We start from the raw sequence: 19,410 nt of genomic DNA, 5'->3' as shown, positions 1-19,410 counted from the left end.
TGGAGTAAGTCTAGACCATGGTAAACTCTATGTAGAGCAGATTTGCCTCTTGGTCCATAACTCTTTTCTGTAGAGGTATTTCCCATTTGAAGATGATTAATAGCTACCTCGACTTCTTCCATCGTTTGACATTGATCTCAGTCTCTTGGTTTTCTGCCAAATATCTCTATAAAGTTTCTACTTTCTAGTATTACGAATTGAGCAATATCTACATGGATTTCCTCCCACTGCAGAAGAATAGAAAATATAAAGTGGTTACAAATGATTAAATAGAAGAAAGAACTTACTAAAGCTCATCTTCAATAGCTCACATGCAGAACTTTTGTTCAAGCCCTAAAATCTAAACTACTGAAAGTTAAATATAGAGTTTATCTATAATGAATATTTAGTTGCGTGTCCATTCAGGTACAAATCTTCTAACTGTTGCATGATATGATCTAAAAAGACGTCAAGAACATTTGCATTGTCCATATTGTTAGGTAGCTCATCCTTCTAAATATACAATACTGGCAGAATGAGTTCCTCAACCTCGTGAATGCCTTGTGTCCCTTCGTTGAGCATGACAATATTATGCTTCTCATTTTAGTTGATGTTACTTGAAAACCATCAGCGTATAGCATTAGTGCTAAATTTTGTGGATCACCATTTGCAAACCTTGGATTGCATGGGACATCACTGCTGCATTCTGGGCATGTAGTAAAACTACAACCATGACAATGATTGTACTATTGACTAGAGAACGTTATATGTCTTTGTGGCCAAGTCTGAATCCATCTCTTGCATGACAAGCAGTGAATTGGAAGCTCAAAAGTTCTACCACTATCGCAGAATGCAAAGTACCTTATCCATTTTGAACTATGCCAAACTTGTTTCATTGTACCCTCCATCTTTGGATCACGTTTATGTTGAAGTTCATTGAAGTTGATGGTAGTCAACTTGCACCATAAGTTCAATCTTTCTATGATTAGTTTAGGGTTTAGGGGTTCAAACCAATCTGTTCAACGTCACCGTCAACCAAACCAAGAAACTTTAATGAAGGTGCATTATCGTGAAAACAAACAACATGACACTACACAATCCTATGTCTTTGTAAAGGGTTTGCATTAACTCTGTGGTATCTTGATTCCAACCACCACGAGCACTCAAAAGTTTGGGAAGAGAACCATCAACGTCGTCCTTAAATCAAATCTGTAAAATATCATCTGTCATATGCTGCAAGCAATGAGGCTTATCCAGCAAGGCCATCATACTCAAAATCTTTTGGAAAGCATTGTCATCACTAGACAAAACCTTTGTACTAGTGACTGAAGAAACTTAGTAGTTGTGAATCTATAAAAATTTTATGTTTTGGTGTCATGATATTTATATCTGATAAAAGACATAGAAACTAATCAATTTTTACATCATTCTATAATCCATACCATCAGTTGCCTTAAAGTTAGTGTAGCTGGAGCCCTCACTTGTAGTAGCATCTAAAAAAAAACAAAAACAAAAATGATTTAGGATCTAAAATCAAATTCAGTTTTAAAATTACATGAAACACCTTTATCTGATTCTTTGTTTGTAAATATCTTACAAGCTTTATAAACCACATTGACTCCAAGAGGATTTCTTAACTTGCATTATGCACATAAGCACCTGAAAACCATGGTATAAATCTAATTAAAACTATATATGTTTTAATACTTATATAATCACGTAATAATACATATATTTTAAAACTGATATGATACAAACTCATATTGATTTTACAATTTTTCTTGAATCAAACTTAACATTAAAACTCAGCATATTAACTTTTAGTGTTTAGAAGTTTATAAAAAGTACTTGTTTTTGGAGTGTTGATTTCAATTTATAACTATGTTATTTTACCTGTCTAGATATAACACACACCAATCTATCAAATTAGAGGCACTTAATTAGACCAATAAAGAATAATAAATAACAAAGTATAAACTTTTCAAGAGTTTCGTTCCAGGAATGCGCCGTCCATCTTGGAACTAACTTTTTTTGCTTTCATAGGTTTCATGGATATTATTTTTGTTATTAGACTCTTTCTCTTCATGATATTATTCATAAAAAATTAAAATGTTAAAACTTTCTTGATTGTAGTAGTAAGAAGATAAATTTTTTCTAAATATAATTAATTATATTTTAAACATTTACATGTTACCAGATTTAGTTAGTATTATTTTCTACTTTATTTTATCAAAAAATTTGATAATTACCTAGTACTATTTAAATATAAACATGATTTCTCTAAAGTATTATTATTTATTACATAAAACGAGTTAATTTATTTAAGCTAGTTATTCTAAATATAGAGTATTATTTATTTTTAATAATTACAAATATTTTTAATTAATACATTTTCTCTAATACAATAAACTTGTCAATTTTTCTATTTGTACAACTATTAGTAGTGTTACAACTATATCCTTCACTCACTAATTCAATGGATTTACTTTTCACTCACTATAGCTATTAATTATAGCTATATTTAAATGTATGTACTTCCTATTGCAATTACTTCCTTTTCCACTCCACCATAGTCACAGAAAATCTTTAAAGTATATGATGATTTAGAAATAATTAAAAAAAAAAAAATGTTATGTGAGGTCCAAGTGTACGGCTACGATGCCGTATACTAATATTAGCATAGTGGGATTTTGGTAGCCGTCGGATTGGTTTCAATCTGGACCACTCGCTCCTATATATAAACTAGGGTTTTTGGGCTAGTTAATATGCACATTTTCTGTATTCCCTTTTCATATTCCAAGCACTCACATTGGTGGAGATGAGGGGCATTTTTAATTGTCCTTGAGGAGTGCTTGAATTTGGGATTTTAGTTTAGATCTAGCTTTTTCCATTGTCTAGATCTAGCTTTTTCTATTTCTTTTCTTTTGTTCTTCCCTTTCAGGATTTTGGTTTAGATTTAGCTTTTTGCATTGTCTAGATCTCCCATTTCCTTCTCACTTTTTGTCGTTTCTCTTCTTTTGCTCTTTCTTCGTCTGTCTTTATGGCAGATCAGCAATCTCCTCCTTTGACTCTGGAGCAGCACTTGGTACAATTGCTTGATGCTACACTCTTGCAATTGAACAACCAAACTCAGTTGATGGCGGCATTCACGGCACTTGGTACAACTCTTTTTGCTCTTGGTGCTAATCCTTGTGTTTGGCTGGAGTTCTTTTGCGGGAATCCTAGGATGATGTGTACCATTGGTTCAATCACTTCACAGTGATTGCCACATATCATTCTTGGGATGATGCTCAATGTTTGCGTGAGTTTCCCACATGTCTCCAAGGGACGGCGTTGCAATGTCTGAGCACAGCCACTCGTGGGGATTGGAGTGTTTTCTCGGATGTCTTCAAATGCACCTTCGGACATGCCAACGACTGTGATGATGCTTTCCAACAATTGCATCGTCTTCGCCAAGGGCCATCTGAATCAGTGATGCAATTTAGCATTCGTTTCCGAAGTCTTTTGCTTTGTGCGGAGCCAAATATGTTAGAGCGGATCAAGCTAAGAATGTTGTGGCCATCACTTCGTCAAGATCTTGTTGGACTTGTGCATGCACTTGCTCCCGCTACCCTTGACGATGCTCTTTGTTTGGCATAACGTTATGAGATGTCGCCTCTTCCACTTCTCGCTGCCCGTCCTTTAGCTCCCCTTCCTATGGGTGATGGTCTTGTTCCAATGAAGGTTGATGTTGCTATTGCTCAAGTCCAAGGCCAAGGGTGAGGATGTGGTCGTGGCCATGATGTTCGCTACTGGGTGTGTGATGAAGTTGGTCATACTTATTGGCACTGTTAGCGTTTTCTGGATTGGCAACTTCCATTTCCTGGGTGGAGACTTTGGTGTCAGCAACGTCCTGTTGGTGCTTTTGTAGTGGAAGGTTTGGACACTGAGATGCATCTGGGAAACGAGGAGTCGCACGAGTAACGGAGGGACCTTGCGCAAATAAGTCGGTGACCCCTCCATATTTCTTTCGGGAGTATCATCAAGGGGTTCACTTGGCATTGGTTCATCTAGTGTTTACTTTCCAAACTCGTTTTTATAGCAAGAGGTCTCCTATTATTCTCTCCGTGTTGGTTTATACAAGTTCGAGTTTATCTTCTATTGCTCAACTTGTTGCCACACGTTACCATCTACACTTGCATTGTGTGGTGGAACTAGTTTTCATTCTTTATAGTAACGGCCGTACACATGCATGTGCACAAGATGAGGCAGACCTAGTTGTGTGTGTGGGCGATCTCAAGCTTGAGTTGCAGTCATTATGGGTGGTGTCGAGTCAAGCTTTTGACCTCATTCTTGGTATGGATTGATTGCAGCGCAATCATGCCAAGTATGACTTTGAGTCTTCTCCCCCTTATTTCATACTTCCTTATATGTCATTCATTCCTCTCACTTCCATACCTCCTCATGCTTCTACTTCTACCTCTGCTTCCATTACTTTTGTTCCCCCACTATTTCCTCTTATGTTTCTGTCTTGTTTTGCTCTTTCCTTTTCCAATCCCTTCGACAGTCTTTGTGTTGCAGCGGTTGACCGACTCATGAAGGAGTATTTTGATCCTTTTGAATTTGACTTATCGTCTGGGGCCAAGATTGCCACACGTCATCCGATTCCAACCAGGGATGCTTGTCCAATCAAGGTTCCTATTCGTTGTCAATCACCCAAGGAGATCAAGATTTTACGTGCAAACGTCAAGGAAATGTTAAAGAAGGGTGTTATTCGGAAGTCGCAGAGTCCTTGGGCATATGAACCTCATCTTGTGACGAAATTTGATGGGAGTATTTATTTCTGCATCGACTATCGTCCGTTAAACGAAGTGACGATCCCAGATATGTACCCTTTTTCTCACACTGCTGATCTCTTGGATTGTCTGGGGCGAAGTCGTTGGTTCACCAAGCTAGATCTTGCTTCTGGGTACTAGCAAGTATCGATGGCCGAAGAAGATATTCCTAAGATTGCTTTTTGTATACTGTTTGGTTTGTACAAGTTCTTGGTGATGCCGTTTGGTTTGAACAATGCTCTAGCAACTTTCTAGCAGATGATGGATGAGGTTCTTTGCGATATGCCAAAGGTGATTGCTGACTTCATTAATGATGTCTTGATCCACTTGGAGGGGATGTGGGAACAGCACGTTCGTGATGTTTGTAAAGTGTTGGATCGGTTACACAATATTAGTTTAAAGTTGAAGCGATCGAAGTGCGTGTTTGGGTCCAAGGACATAACTTATCTTGGGTACCGTATTTCTCATGAGGGTTTGCAAGTTGATCCTGACAAGCTTATAGCTGTTTTAAAGTTCCCTACTCCGAAATGTGTGAATGATGTGTAGCATTTCTTGGGCAAGGTGTAGTACCTCAGTCGTTTTGTGGATCATCTTTTTTATCGCACTGCACCGTTGTGAGTGTTGCTGAAGTCATCAACATGATCTTTCATTTGGTCTCTGGATTATGAGCGGGTGCTCGTGGATCTCAAAGAACTATTGACGACTTCTCCCGTTTTAGCATATCCTGACTACACTCGACCTTTTATTTTGCGCGTGGATGCTTCTGACATTGGTCTTGGACGTGTGTTGATGCAAGAGAGCTCGAGTGTGCCTAGTCAGCACCATCCCATTGCGTATATAAGCCATACATTACAACTAGCAGAGATGAACTGCTCCACGATAAAGAAGCAGTGTTTAGCAGTAGTTAGTTCGAGAAACTTCATACATATCTACATGGTTCTCGGACGTTACTTGAAGATGATCATACTGTTATTACTTCATTATTGAAGTGGAAGAACTTGGTTGGTTGTACTGCTCGATAGGCTTTGAAGCTTCAGATATATAATTTTGATGTTGTTCATCGCCTAAGGAGTTTTATGGTTGATGCTGATGCCCTTTCTCGAGCTCCTCTTCCTTCTCCACTCTCTTCTCATGTTTCTGATGAGCACGTTGTTCTAGCCTCTGTGGATTTTATAGACGAGGGTTCTATGCCATCGGCAGTTGCTGTACTTGACGTTCAATGTCCACAAGGCGTAGAGCAAGATCTACCTTATCTTGATGAGGTTCGCGAGGCTTAAAAGATTAATCCATGGATTCGAAGGCTTCGAGATGGGTTTGAGAATTTTACATCACTTGCTGATGACTTACCTTTCTGGCATTTACATTCTCAATATCGCCTTGAAGATAGCCTTCTTTATTTTGTGGAAAAGAAAGTGTGTTCAAGTTATGGTGGTGTTATAGTGCATCAATAAAAGGTTACATCATCAATAAAAATCCAAAAAATAACACAAGAACCAAAAACCTTAATAACTTTGATAAATTAGGCTTTAGTAGTTTTTAGTAGTTAATCCCATTAGTCTTCACTTCCAAATTTTATTTTAGAAGTTTTTTTTGCAATAATGTAAAATATTTAATATAACTAATAAATAATGTGAAATTTACTATGAAAATATTTCACTTTCCTTTTCTATTAAAAATACTTTATTTTCTCTTCAATTAAATAGATTTTTACTAAATTTTCAATAAGAAAGATTAGAAAAATAAATTAAATATAAAATAAGATAAAAAAAATTTATTTATTATTTAAACAAGGTTAATTATAACTTATAATGTGAAGTTCTTAAATCTCATTATGTTTAATGTTAAATAAAAGGTTGTGCCTGTATAGAAGTTTGTGGAAGAGAAAATGTATTAATTAAAAATATTTGTAATTATTAAAAATAAATAATATAACTTTTTTTGCTTTCATAAAAGCTAGATCTAAACTAAAATCCAAAATTTAAGCACTCCTCAAGGACAATTAAAAATGCCCCTCATCTCCACCAATGTGAGTGCTTAGAATATGAAAAGGGAATATAGAAAATGTACATATTAACTAGCCCAAAAACCTTAGTTTATATATACTAATATTAGCATAGTGGGATTTTGGTAGCCGTCGGATTGGTTTCAATCTGGACCACTCGCTCCTATACGGCATCGTAGTTGTACACTTGGACCTCACATAACATTTTTTTTTTTTAATTATTTCTAAATCATCATATACTTTAAAGATTTTCTGTGACTATGGTGGAGTGGAAAAGGAAGTAATTGCAATAGGAAGTACATACATTTAAATATAGCTATAATTAATAGCTATAGTGAGTGAAAAGTAAATCCATTGAATTAGTGAGTGACGGATATAGTTGTAACACTACTAATAGTTGTACAAATAGAAAAATTGACAAGTTTATTGTATTAGAGAAAATGTATTAATTAAAAATATTTGTAATTATTAAAAATAAATAATACTCTATATTTAGAATAACTAGCTTAAATAAATTAACTCGTTTTATGTAATAAATAATAATACTTTAGAGAAATCATGTTTATATTTAAATAGTACTAGGTAATTATCAAATTTTTTGATAAAATAAAGTAGAAAATAATACTAACTAAATCTGGTAACATGTAAATGTTTAAAATATAATTAATTATATTTAGAAAAAATTTATCTTCTTACTACTACAATCAAGAAAGTTTTAATATTTTAATTTTTTATGAATAATATCATGAAGAGAAAGAGTCTAATAACAAAAATAATATCCATGAAACCTATGAAAGCAAAAAAAGTTAGTTCCAAGACGGACGGCGCATTCCTGGAACGAAACTCTTGAAAAGTTTATACTTTGTTATTTATTATTCTTTATTGGTCTAATTAAGTGCCTCTAATTTGATAGATTGGTGTGTGTTATATCTAGACAGGTAAAATAACATAGTTATAAATTGAAATCAACACTCCAAAAACAAGTACTTTTTATAAACTTCTAAACACTAAAAGTTAATATGCTGAGTTTTAATGTTAAGTTTGAGTCAAGAAAAATTGTAAAATCAATATGAGTTTGTATCATATAAGTTTTAAAATATATGTATTATTACGTGATTATATAAGTATTAAAACATATATAGTTTTAATTAGATTTATACCATGGTTTTCAGGTGCTTATGTGCATAATGCAAGTTAAGAAATCCTCTTGGAGTCAATGTGGTTTATAAAGCTTGTAAGATATTTACAAACAAAGAATCAGATAAAGGTGTTTCATGTAATTTTAAAACTGAATTTGATTTTAGATCCTAAATCATTTTTGTTTTTGTTTTTTTTTAGATGCTACTACAAGTGAGAGCTCCAGCTACACTAACTTTAAGGCAACTGATGGTATGGATTATAGAATGATGTAAAAATTGATTAGTTTCTATGTCTTTTATCAGATATAAATATCATGACACCAAAACATAAACTTTTTATAGATTCACAACTACTAAGTTTCTTCAGTCACTAGTACAAAGGTTTTGTCTAGTGATGACAATGCTTTCCAAAAGATTTTGAGTATGATGGCCTTGCTGGATAAGCCTCATTGCTTGCAGCATATGACAGATGATATTTTACAGATTTGATTTAAGGACGACGTTGATGGTTCTCTTCCCAAACTTTTGAGTGCTCGTGGTGGTTGGAATCAAGATACCACAGAGTTAATGCAAACCCTTTACAAAGACATAGGATTGTGTAGTGTCATGTTGTTTGTTTTCACGATAATGCACCTTCATTAAAGTTTCTTGGTTTGGTTGACGGTGACGTTGAACAGATTGGTTTGAACCCCTAAACCCTAAACTAATCATAGAAAGATTGAACTTATGGTGCAAGTTGACTACCATCAACTTCAATGAACTTCAACATAAACGTGATCCAAAGATGGAGGGTACAATGAAACAAGTTTGGCATAGTTCAAAATGGATAAGGTACTTTGCATTCTGCGATAGTGGTAGAACTTTTGAGCTTCCAATTCACTGCTTGTCATGCAAGAGATGGATTCAGACTTGGCCACAAAGACATATAACGTTCTCTAGTCAATAGTACAATCATTGTCATGGTTGTAGTTTTACTACATGCCCAGAATGCAGCAGTGATGTCCCATGCAATCCAAGGTTTGCAAATGGTGATCCACAAAATTTAGCACTAATGCTATACGCTGATGGTTTTCAAGTAACATCAACTAAAATGAGAAGCATAATATTGTCATGCTCAACGAAGGGACACAAGGCATTCACGAGGTTGAGGAACTCATTCTGCCAGTATTGTATATTTAGAAGGATGAGCTACCTAACAATATGGACAATGCAAATGTTCTTGACGTCTTTTTAGATCATATCATGCAACAGTTAGAAGATTTGTACCTGAATGGACACGCAACTAAATATTCATTATAGATAAACTCTATATTTAACTTTCAGTAGTTTAGATTTTAGGGCTTGAACAAAAGTTCTGCATGTGAGCTATTGAAGATGAGCTTTAGTAAGTTCTTTCTTCTATTTAATCATTTGTAACCACTTTATATTTTCTATTCTTCTGCAGTGGGAGGAAATCCATGTAGATATTGCTCAATTCGTAATACTAGAAAGTAGAAACTTTATAGAGATATTTGGCAGAAAACCAAGAGACTGAGATCAATGTCAAACGATGGAAGAAGTCGAGGTAGCTATTAATCATCTTCAAATGGGAAATACCTCTACAGAAAAGAGTTATGGACCAAGAGGCAAATCTGCTCTACATAGAGTTTACCATGGTCTAGACTTACTCCATGATTCTGTTTTTGATGCTATGCATACTATTTCTTCGCTTTTGCAAGATACAAATAATATGATGTGGAAGAAAGTCTGAGAGGCTAAGAAGGAAGCAATTGCAAAGGAAGGACTTCAGCTAATATTGTAGAAGAGGTCCTCAAGCATGAAAGTTGGTTGACCGCTAGAAAGACCTTTGGAATGCTTAGCTTTTTGGAAAGCATGTGAGCATCATCAGTTTTTACAATAGGACTTCTAGAGGATCTAGATGATCTTAAACTTATATAACTAAACACTGTTATTGCAATGATTTTTTATGACTTTGGATGAGACCATGGTTTAAATGTTGAATCATTGCTAGTTTTGGACTGTTTATTATCAGGAGTGTTATTGGTAAAATGTTCTAGTGAGATCATGTATCGTAGCTAGGCATATGGTTCAAGATATATTTCATATTGGACCACATGATGCAACATGGTGCTAAGAATGTTTGGTGATATTAACAACATGAAGAAAAATCACAAACAAATGGACATATTACTTTCTCTAGGATCCATAGCAGGTGCTTCAAATAATAATAGGATAAATCATTTCTAATTTGTTGTTTTCCCAGGTTGTTTTTTACTAGAGTACAAGCTTTACACTTTCAAGATCATGATCATCTTCTTCCTCGAAACCATTGGGAAGGATTGGTTTAAAATGCTTGCAAGAAGTTAAAAACACCAATGCTAATCAAACACTTTCTTTCTCTGCAATGTTTTCAATCCTTTTTCCCCATGATGTATTGGAGTATTTTGCCAAGCAGTAGCTAAAGCTTTATTTGCAGAGGCTCCAAACTCTAACAGGGACGATCTGATAAAGGAGAAGGGAATTCTTATTGGCAAGGGAGTTAAGTGACCTATTGGTGTTCATGAGCTTAATGCAATTGCAGGATTCAACAATAAAAGTGAGGATGCATAGTCCAATAACAAGGTGATTCACTTCAAATTTACTTTCGCAGTGGGATATATCTTTGGAGGCTAAAATGTTCACATTGTAGTGAAGAATCGAACTTGGGAAGAACTTCCTTGGATTAAGAAGTTTAAATATGCTTTTAGTCATAAGTTTGAACAAAGCTACAAGTTAAAGCATATTTTATTTTATTTTATGTTATGTATATTTTGTATTCTCTTGCAGGTTTACTTTGCAGTAGATTATTTTCGTTATGAAATAACAAATGGCCATCCAGAAAAATATGAGTTTTCGAGTATGCATCTGCTTACAAGCGCAATGCATAAGTTCAGCGTTGATTGCATTCAACCTGTTGAGCTCATAGAGCATGAGATATGTGTGGTTCTGATCCCAGATGGAAAATGGCGTGGAGATCAAATTGTTTAGGATGTAAAATCCTCAAGGCTACCATGTAAACTTCTTGAATCAGGGGATGTTGTTCCAATATGGCCAAAATCTCATGATATTCTTCAAGTGAGAGCACCAAGGACTGCTCATGAAGCTTGGTATGTTTATGTTGATCAGGTTTTTGAAGTAGAGAGGAAGGCCAAGTCACCTGGCTGCAACACGTGAAAGGCTTGCCTCAGAACATTTATGCACTTACATATCAAAATCGGCAAAGACAGAATGATTGATGGTGAAATATAGACGTTAAAATGATTAAGAAAAACTCATTAAGTGAGATTAAAGAAAAACTTGTTAAAAAAATAAAAAAACAAGTTTCTAAATGAGTTTAACATGTTGGTTTTTAAAAGGAGTTCTAGTGAGCGAGACATTGAGGATTTGAAAGCACAGGGAGCGGCTGAGGCTCCCAGAACTGCAAGCATGTCCTGTATACGAGCAAAGCTACAAGGTTTGCTTCCTCTACAAACCTTTCATGTTCTTCACAAGGATTCACCTTGCAAGCTTTGTTCTAGGATTATAAACGACTTGCAATCAACTGGAAACTGGAGGAGCTCGTGCTCCTTCTCAAGGAGTTGCGTGTTTCTCATACAAAGGCAAGTTTCCAAACCTTCACTCCTCGATCTAACGCATGCAAAGTGGATGAACTACTTTCTGCCGTCGGCTGAGATGTGGCTGCGATCTAGCCGAGAATAATCTAATTGTTTATTGAATATTCACCCTTCTTGGGAGTTGACGCCCCAAGCTTGTTCTTGGGGTTGTGCGTGGTGTTGAGCGGCAAACACATCAAAGTTCTTCCTCGCCATCCCAACCGTCGACAAATAGTCGTTATGAGAAGCTAGGGTTTCTACCCTTTTTATTTCTCATCTCAAGGAAGCTTGCGCGAGAGGAGAAGCTCTGCGATGGTCCGCCAAGACGTTGAGTTTGAGGACGACGATTGTGCCGAGCTCCTCAAGATCTACACGAGGGGCGAGAGGCTGGGTTGCGGGAGCCAGGGCCAGGTTTTCGTGCTCAAGGGGGCCACGAGCTACGCTGGGAAGATGTTTCGAGCGGGGAGGGACGCCGGGAGAGAGCTCCGGCTCATGTCCAAGCTCCGCGGATGCGCTGGAGTGGTCTCCTTGGCGGGCTTCGTGAAGGAGAGGAGCGGCGGGGCTTGCTACGGGACCATGGTGATGGAGCTGTGCGGTCCTAGCCTGTTCCATCGATTGATCAAGGGAGGGCCGCTGGGCGAGGAGGAGGCCGCCAAGACCATCCAGAGGCTGGCGGAGGCGCTCAAGGGGATACATAGCAGCGGCATCGTCCACCGGGATCTCAAGCCGGAGAACATCTTCGTCAAGCTGGACGCCACTGCCGTGCACGAGGTGGTGATTGGAGACTTCGGCGTGGCCACGGACGACCCCAAGGAGATGTCGCAGTGCTGTGGAACCGGGAAGTATATGGCCCCGGAGGTGACGAGCTGCAAGGGTGACGCAAGGTCGCAGAGCTTTTACACTGCGGCCATCGACGTGTGGGCGCTGGGAGTGATCGCATATGAGCTGCTGAGAGGCTACAAGCAATCCAGGGAAATCGAGTTGTTGCGAGCCGGGGAATTCCCGGATGGTTGTCCTCTCTCAGACGAGGCGGAGGATCTCATCTGCGGGATGCTGGCTGTGGAGCCGAGCGAGAGGTTGACACTGGATGGTGTGCTGGAGCATCCCTGGATCGTGGAGAATTGCAGCAGTAAGACGATTCAAAAGAGGAGGCGCTGTGGAGTGAAGAGGAGTGCTCCCGGTTTTAGTAGCGACTTGGTTGTCAAGAAAGTTCGAGCAGCGTGAGTGTGTTAAATACCTGCCTCCATCAGCCAACTTGGTGAGCGCTTACTGTTAGTACATGAAGAGATAAATGTAAACCAGGGTGTAGTTTGATCATACAGATCATATTTTAAAATCAATGATATAACGTGAATTTGTGTGCCACTTGGTATGGCTGTTTGCTCGCCCCAAGCCCGGCTCGGAAACGCTCCTGGCTGCTCGTTGCGTGAAGCCTTGGCCACTTTGCATCTGGTAGCCACCGAGTAGCGACCCCCAAGCCAGAAGATCCGGGAGAAATGGCATGGCTTGGACGACCTCGCGAGCGAGTTCCAGGTTCCCGGCCTGTCCCAGGATGTCTGTGACTGAATCGTAGTGCTCCCTCAAAGATGTGATTCCAAAGTCGCCGCTCATGAGCACAAGGTGGTGGAGTCCCTGTTCTAGCTTTCCGCCATGGCTGGACGCAGCGAGAACACTGAAGGCTTGCTCGTCGGGAGTGAGTCCTTCGATTGCCATCTTCGCCACCAGATCAAAGCAAGAGCTTAACTCTCCGGTCTGAGCATTCCCTGCGATCATGGTGTTGTAGGAGACGACGTTCTTCTCGGGAAAACGCTCGAAGAACCGCGCTGCCGCTTCTAAGTTGCCATTTCCAGTGACAGGTCCGAGCAGTGAGTTCTAGGAGACAAAATTAGAAACATAATTATAATTCTTTTTTAATTTTTTTCTTTACATGATGTACTTAGAGAAAAAGATAAAATGTTTTGCAAAACTTTGAATGTATACATTCACAGTCTTCACAAGCATTGTTTACATTGTAGCTATTGATGGGGCTGCATTGTTGATTTTAACCCAAGCTGGTCTAAAATTTCCACTCGCAGTCGTGATTGTCAGGAGCACTGGCCTGGCTGTGTCGTCGGCCTTCTCTTGGAAATATGGCATCTTCAAGGCGTTTTGCGCCGAGATCCTCCTCGCCGGATCAATTGCCAGCATCCTCTTGAGCAGCTCCACCGCATCGGGGTCTTTAATTCCACTTCTCACGTCCTCGGCTTTCCACCATGCCATCTTCTCCAAGATCCTCTCGCGTGCTCGCTCTCGTCGCCTGTCTTGATAGCCCATGCCACAGCCATCGATGTCCAGCTTCTTGGCGAAATCAGCCACAAAATAGTCGAGCGAGTCCCCATCCTCCTCGTCGGGCACGTCAAAGGGATTGCTACCCAGGAGCATCTCCGCGAATATACACCCGGCGCCCCACACGTCGATTGCGGTGCCAAAGCTGGTGGCACCCTTGAGAAGCTCCGGAGCATTGAACGTTAAGGTCCCGACCTTGTTCGACCAGGGGCGTGTCCGCAGCCTCCTCGCAGTAGCGAAGTCCGCCAGCTTCACAACAAACTTATTCTTCTCTCCATCCCTTTTGACGAGAACGTTGCTCGTCTTGACGTCTTGGTGAACGATTCTGTGCGCGTGAATCCACGCCAGGCCCTCGAGGATCTGGCGCATCACGGCCCTGATGTCGTGCTCCCCAAGCTTGCGTGACGAGATCACATCGCTCAAACTCCCGTCCATGAGCTCCATCGCCATGAACGTACCCTGGTTGTTGCAGGTCAACCCAAGGAGATTGACAACGTTGTCGTGCGCTACCTCTTCCAGGATCTCCGACTCGTTGATGATGGCATCGTAAAGGTACTCGTGCTCGTACATCTTCTTCATGGCTACTTTGTCTCCAGTCTTTCGGTGGAACCCAACCCTCACCTCTCCATCCGCTCCAGCGCCTAGCAACCTCGCGCCACTCGCCCACACATAGTCTGCCATCGCTCGAGAAAATGAATGGTTAGGAAAACCTAAAGGATTTGTTTTGCAGAAAAAGGTACCCAGCTTCAAGAAAAAGATGGAGTCGCAGTAAAGGCGAATCGGAAAAGGGTGACCGATTGGGGTTCGAATCCCGGGAGTGTCGAAAATTTGGGTTTAGGGTTTTAGGGCGGCATGGGCATTTTCGAAGCCTTCCGGGCGATCGGCTACATCAGCGATGGCGTCCCATTCGCAGTGCAGCGGAGCGGCGTTGAGACGCTCGTCACGGTGAGCGTCGGCAAGGCGTGGCAGCGATTCAATGTGAGTGTTGCCAGATTCTTTGCGCGAATTTCCTTTCTTGACGGGATTGTGTGTTGCAGTGCTCGAAGCTACTGCTGGTTTTTGTAGGTCGGTTTTTGTTTTCTTTTGCAAGCAGAGGTGAGTAACTTCATTGTTTTTAAGCAGGTCCTCAGCTGGAAAAATCCATCAGAGCGTTGGCTTGCTATGAAGGCTTTACGTTTGCAGCCAGTGGAAATAATGTAGTGGTTTTCGATCGAGCACACCAGGTGCGATTTTTTTTTTTCCTTTTCTGTTTTTTTTTTGTTTGGTTGCTCTTGCAAGTTTCTGCTAAGATTGAAACTTGATTGATTCAGATCGCTGTGTGGAAAGCTCACTCGAGCAAAATTAAATATCTACTGGAATTCGGCCACTTCATCTTGAGTTCCGACACTGAAGGACACGTTTGTGTGTGGGACACGGGTATTCTTTCTACGAAGGAAGACGGTAAGCCGATTGCAGAACTCCATCTTGGTCGTGGCGTGACATGCTTGATGCATCCACAAACATACCTTGACAAGGTCAGTAATCTCATTGCGAACTGCTCATTGCCAACTTATGTGCGTCCCCATTGTCGTTTCTCTTATTTGACAGGTCCTTTTTGGTTTCGAGGATGGCCGATTACAGCTTTGGAATATTAAATCCAGAAAGATGGTCCATGAGTTCAAAGGATGGAACTCTCCCGTTCTTACTTGCGTATCGTCTCCAGCGCTGGACGTCGTTGGAATCGGGTGTGGAGATGGGAAAATCCATGTGCACAATATCCGATACGATGAAACTATTGCCACTTTCACACATACTACCAGAGGGGGTGTGACGGCACTTTCGTTCAGGACAGGTATGCATGCTAGATATCTTTGTTTATCTTGTATATGAACTGTATCCTACAGATGGTCACGCGTTCTTGGCTGCCGGAGGATCATCCGGTGCCATAAGTATTTGGGACTTGGAAAAGAAGAAACTGCAGACTGTTATCAACGACGCTCACGACTCAGAAGTAGCGTCTTTGCATTTTCTAGCTAACGAACCTGTATTAATGAGCAACTCAAAGGACAATTCTTTGAAGGTTTGGTTTCCCTCTGTCTCTTTCTGCTATTTTCCTCGGCAACTTACTTTAGCGTCAATTCTCGCAGATGTGGATATTTGATTCATTAGATGGTGATGCAAGGCTTCTGCGGTACAGGAGTGGTCACAGCGCTCCACCTACGTGCATAAGGTCTTCGAGAGTTTTTAGGGTCCTATGCTTATCTTGAGTTTTTGCAGGTACTACGGTGAAGGGCGATGCATCTTGTCCGGTGGCCAAGACCGAGCTTTCCGCTTATTTTCGACCATTCAAGTGAGTTCTTGAGTTATAAATTTGGATCTTATCTTAGCACATGTTTGCATATATATATCAGGATCAACAGAGCAGAGAGCTTTCTCAAGGGAATGTAACCAAGCGCGCTAAAAGGCTAAAGCTAAAGGTCGGTGTTTGTTGATTTCATGCTTGTACTAACTTCGTTGCTGTTCAGCTTCTCAGGAAGAAGAAATAAAGCTCGCACCTATCGTCGCCTTTGACGCAGGTAAATTTTTGTGAAGTGGAAAACAAAACTAATCACAACGTCATTGCGTTGCAGCCGAAATCCGAGAGCGTGACTGGTGCAATGTCGTCACATGTCATCTGGACGATTGCTCTGCATATACCTGGCGTTTACAGAACTTTGTTATTGGCGAGCATGTCCTCAAGCCTTGCCCTGAGAAGCCTAGCCCTGTGAAGGTTGGTGAGAACTCTAGCATGTTTTGTCATGATCAAATGTTATCCTTTGACAGGTTTGCAGTATCAGTGCTTGCGGAAATTTTGTGACGCTTGGTACTGCGTCAGGACACATTGAGCGGTTTAACTTGCAGTCGGGACTTCACCGTGGTTCATACCGCGATGGCACGTTGGCTGATCAAAGCGCACATACAGGAGCAGTGCATGGTCTCGCTTCAGATGCGACGAACGCGTGCCTTTTCAGCGCTGGCTACGATAAGTTAATCAAGGTATGGCTGAGGACACTGTGTTATCACTGCCAGACCTTGCGATTTCAGGTGTGGAACTTCAAGTCCTTGCAGCTAAAAGCCTCTATTAGTCCCGGCTCTCCGATAATAAAAATGACTTACCACCGTGGGAACGGTACGTCATCTTCAAGAACTTGTGTAACCCTCTGCTGAGAAACCTTTCTTTTATCAGGCCTCGCTGCGGTATCGTCAGACGACCACGTTATAAGATTGTACGACATGGTTGCAGTGCGGCTGGTTCGAGTTTTCTCGGGCCACACAGACCGGATCACCGATTTCACTTTCAGTGAGGATGGGAAATGGCTCTTGTCCTCGGCTATGGATGCAACTGTAAGAGTATGGGATGTGGTTGCAGCAAAGCAACTGGACGCAATGCGTGTAAATGCTGCAATCACGGCCCTCTCTCTATCACCAGGCATGGACATGTTGGCTACATGTCACGTAAATCACAAAGGCATATATCTTTGGTGAGCTCTTTTAGTTTTTTTCTTTATTCTTAGTTTTTTAATTCTGAAAATTTGCAGGGGTAATCGCTACATGTACTCTGCTGGAGATATTGAACTTGGAAGCGGAAATGCCGTAAAAGATGTCGCGCTCCCATCGTCGACCGGATCTCGGCCAGAAGAAGGCGGGGACAGTAATCCAGAAAAAGTTTCTCGGGATAATATTGAGTTGCCTGGCCTAGAAGAGAAGTCCGAGCTCCCCAGCACTGCTCAAATCACTCCAGAGCTGGTAACCTTATCGCTACTTCCGAAAAACCAGTGGCAAGGTCTTGTGCATCTTGATACAGTCAAGGTACGCAAAGTTCTTTTAGGAAGACTTCTAATGTCTATGATGAATTCCAGGCTCGCAACAAACCGATAGCAGCGCCTAAAAAACCGGAGAGAGCTCCGTTTTTCTTGCCAACGCTTCCTTCTCTCTCTGGTGTCCCTGCGTTCGCTTCTCCAGACCAAGACTCGCAGAAAACCAAGTCGGTCCGTTTGCAGTCTTTATCTACTGGAGCGGACACGCCATCGCAGTTTATCCAGCTCGTTCACGACTTTGCCAGAAGCGGAGAATGTAAGCTCTTTTGGTTCTTTAGAAGCAGCTAACTTTTGTTTTTCTCAAGGTCTGGAGCTTTTGGAGCACATGAAAAACTTGACATCGTCATCTCTCGACGCCGAAATTCGCTTCTTGCAAATAGTAGACGAGGATGCTCCCGAGGAACAGATCCGGGATATCGGTTCGCTCATCGACTTTCTCATCAAAGCTACGTCTCTAAACAGAGATTTCGACTTTGTCCAGGCAGTAATGCTACTCGTGCTTCGAGTAAGTTTTTCTCTATCACTTTTGGAAGCGATTAACGCTTTCGATTCACCGCAGATCCACGGCGAGAGCATTCTCACTTACTCGCAGCTGCGAGACAAAGCAGAGACGCTGCGTGAAGTGCAAAGCTCGACATGGAAGAGACTAGACGAGCTCCTCCAGAAAAACAGGTGCATTGTAAGTTTTCTCAGTAACTCCGCCTACTAAAAACCTTGTAAGCTGGAAATTTAATTCAATATCAAGCCAGCGAGAAGATCTTGGCAACCTCTGTCCAAAAACCTGTAGAGGGGCGATCTTCTACTTTCACCACGACCTTGTTTTCTCTAATAACCGGTGGTGTTTGTACCGCTAAGTATGGTGAATCCAACGCTTCTTCGGCAGTAAATCTCTTCTCTGGATCCCAAGCTAGCATACCTTTCAACAATTCCACTGCAGCCTTGTCCTCAATCAACTTAAACATATCTTCGTCAAGAAATCTATGAATCTCGTCCACCACCTTTTCTCTCTCTTTCTGATGACTAATCCCAGGGTAAAAAGGGTTGTATCCCATTAGCATCTGCAAAAAAACAACACCGGCACTCCAAATATCAGCCGTAGTTCCCATCCTCTCGGCTTCCATGCGAAGAACTTCCGGAGCATTGTATTCCGGTGATCCCGCAATCTCCGGGTTCGCCGGCGTCGTAATCCTCCTCGCACAGCTGAAATCCGTCAGTTTGACCACAAACTCGTCGTAATTGCGCTTGACCAGCAGGCTGTAGTAGCCGACGTTCTGGTGCGCCACCCCACGTCCGTGCATGCATGCAAGCCCTAAAAGAATCTGGCGCAGGATCTCCCGGATCTTGTCCGCCTTGGAGATGCTGTAGTATACCTTGTCCTGGCCGAAGAAGTCCATGAGATCACAGTCGATATACTCCAAAACCATGTAAGTGTAGTAGTGCTCGTCGGTGCCCACGTCGAGAGCCTTGAGGACGTTCTTGTGCTCGCACTCTATCATGAGATCAAACTCTTCCTCGATGCGATCCATGTCGAAGACCCTGGGATCTTGGTTCATCGATTTGATGACCACCTTCTCGTTGCTACCATTGTAGCCCACCCTTGGTATGCCGCGATCGATGCCGCCATAGCCATACCTTGGCACTCTCTCCTCGCGGAAGCTATACGCGTCAAGCACTGACATTGCA

General features: G+C 41.0%; 3 protein-coding genes across 3 annotated transcripts; 2 read left to right on the top strand and 1 right to left on the bottom strand.

The window, feature by feature from the left end:
• Window positions 1-11,878: 11,878 nt before the first annotated feature.
• LOC112351511 (calcium/calmodulin-dependent protein kinase type 1G-like) lies at window positions 11,879-12,790 on the top strand. The gene has a single exon (XM_024689520.1). The coding sequence runs from the start codon at window positions 11,879-11,881 to the stop codon at window positions 12,788-12,790; it is 912 nt and encodes a 303-aa protein (XP_024545288.1).
• A 1,921-nt stretch (window positions 12,791-14,711) lies between these two features.
• LOC9660762 (WD repeat-containing protein 36) lies at window positions 14,712-18,493 on the top strand. Its single transcript, XM_024688388.1, has 18 exons — window positions 14,712-14,869; window positions 14,929-14,956; window positions 15,014-15,114; window positions 15,202-15,405; window positions 15,479-15,722; window positions 15,775-15,950; window positions 16,018-16,100; window positions 16,148-16,220; window positions 16,282-16,347; window positions 16,404-16,446; window positions 16,501-16,640; window positions 16,694-16,906; window positions 16,955-17,039; window positions 17,097-17,391; window positions 17,449-17,719; window positions 17,770-17,983; window positions 18,033-18,232; window positions 18,287-18,493. Exons 1-18 carry the CDS (start codon window positions 14,744-14,746, stop codon window positions 18,434-18,436), a joined length of 2,712 nt encoding a protein of 903 aa, XP_024544156.1. The 5' UTR covers window positions 14,712-14,743; the 3' UTR covers window positions 18,437-18,493.
• Window positions 18,468-19,406, bottom strand: LOC112351509 (mitogen-activated protein kinase 4-like). The gene has a single exon (XM_024689510.1). It carries the CDS (start codon window positions 19,404-19,406, stop codon window positions 18,468-18,470), a length of 939 nt encoding a protein of 312 aa, XP_024545278.1.
• Between the last annotated feature and the right edge of the window lie 4 nt (window positions 19,407-19,410).

This window comes from Selaginella moellendorffii, unplaced genomic scaffold (assembly GCF_000143415.4).
Source record: "Selaginella moellendorffii unplaced genomic scaffold, v1.0 SELMOscaffold_2, whole genome shotgun sequence".
NCBI classification, from domain to species: Eukaryota; Viridiplantae; Streptophyta; class Lycopodiopsida; order Selaginellales; family Selaginellaceae; genus Selaginella; species Selaginella moellendorffii.
Note: the sequence above shows the minus strand (reverse complement) of the source record. Positions and strands in the feature narration are given on the sequence as shown.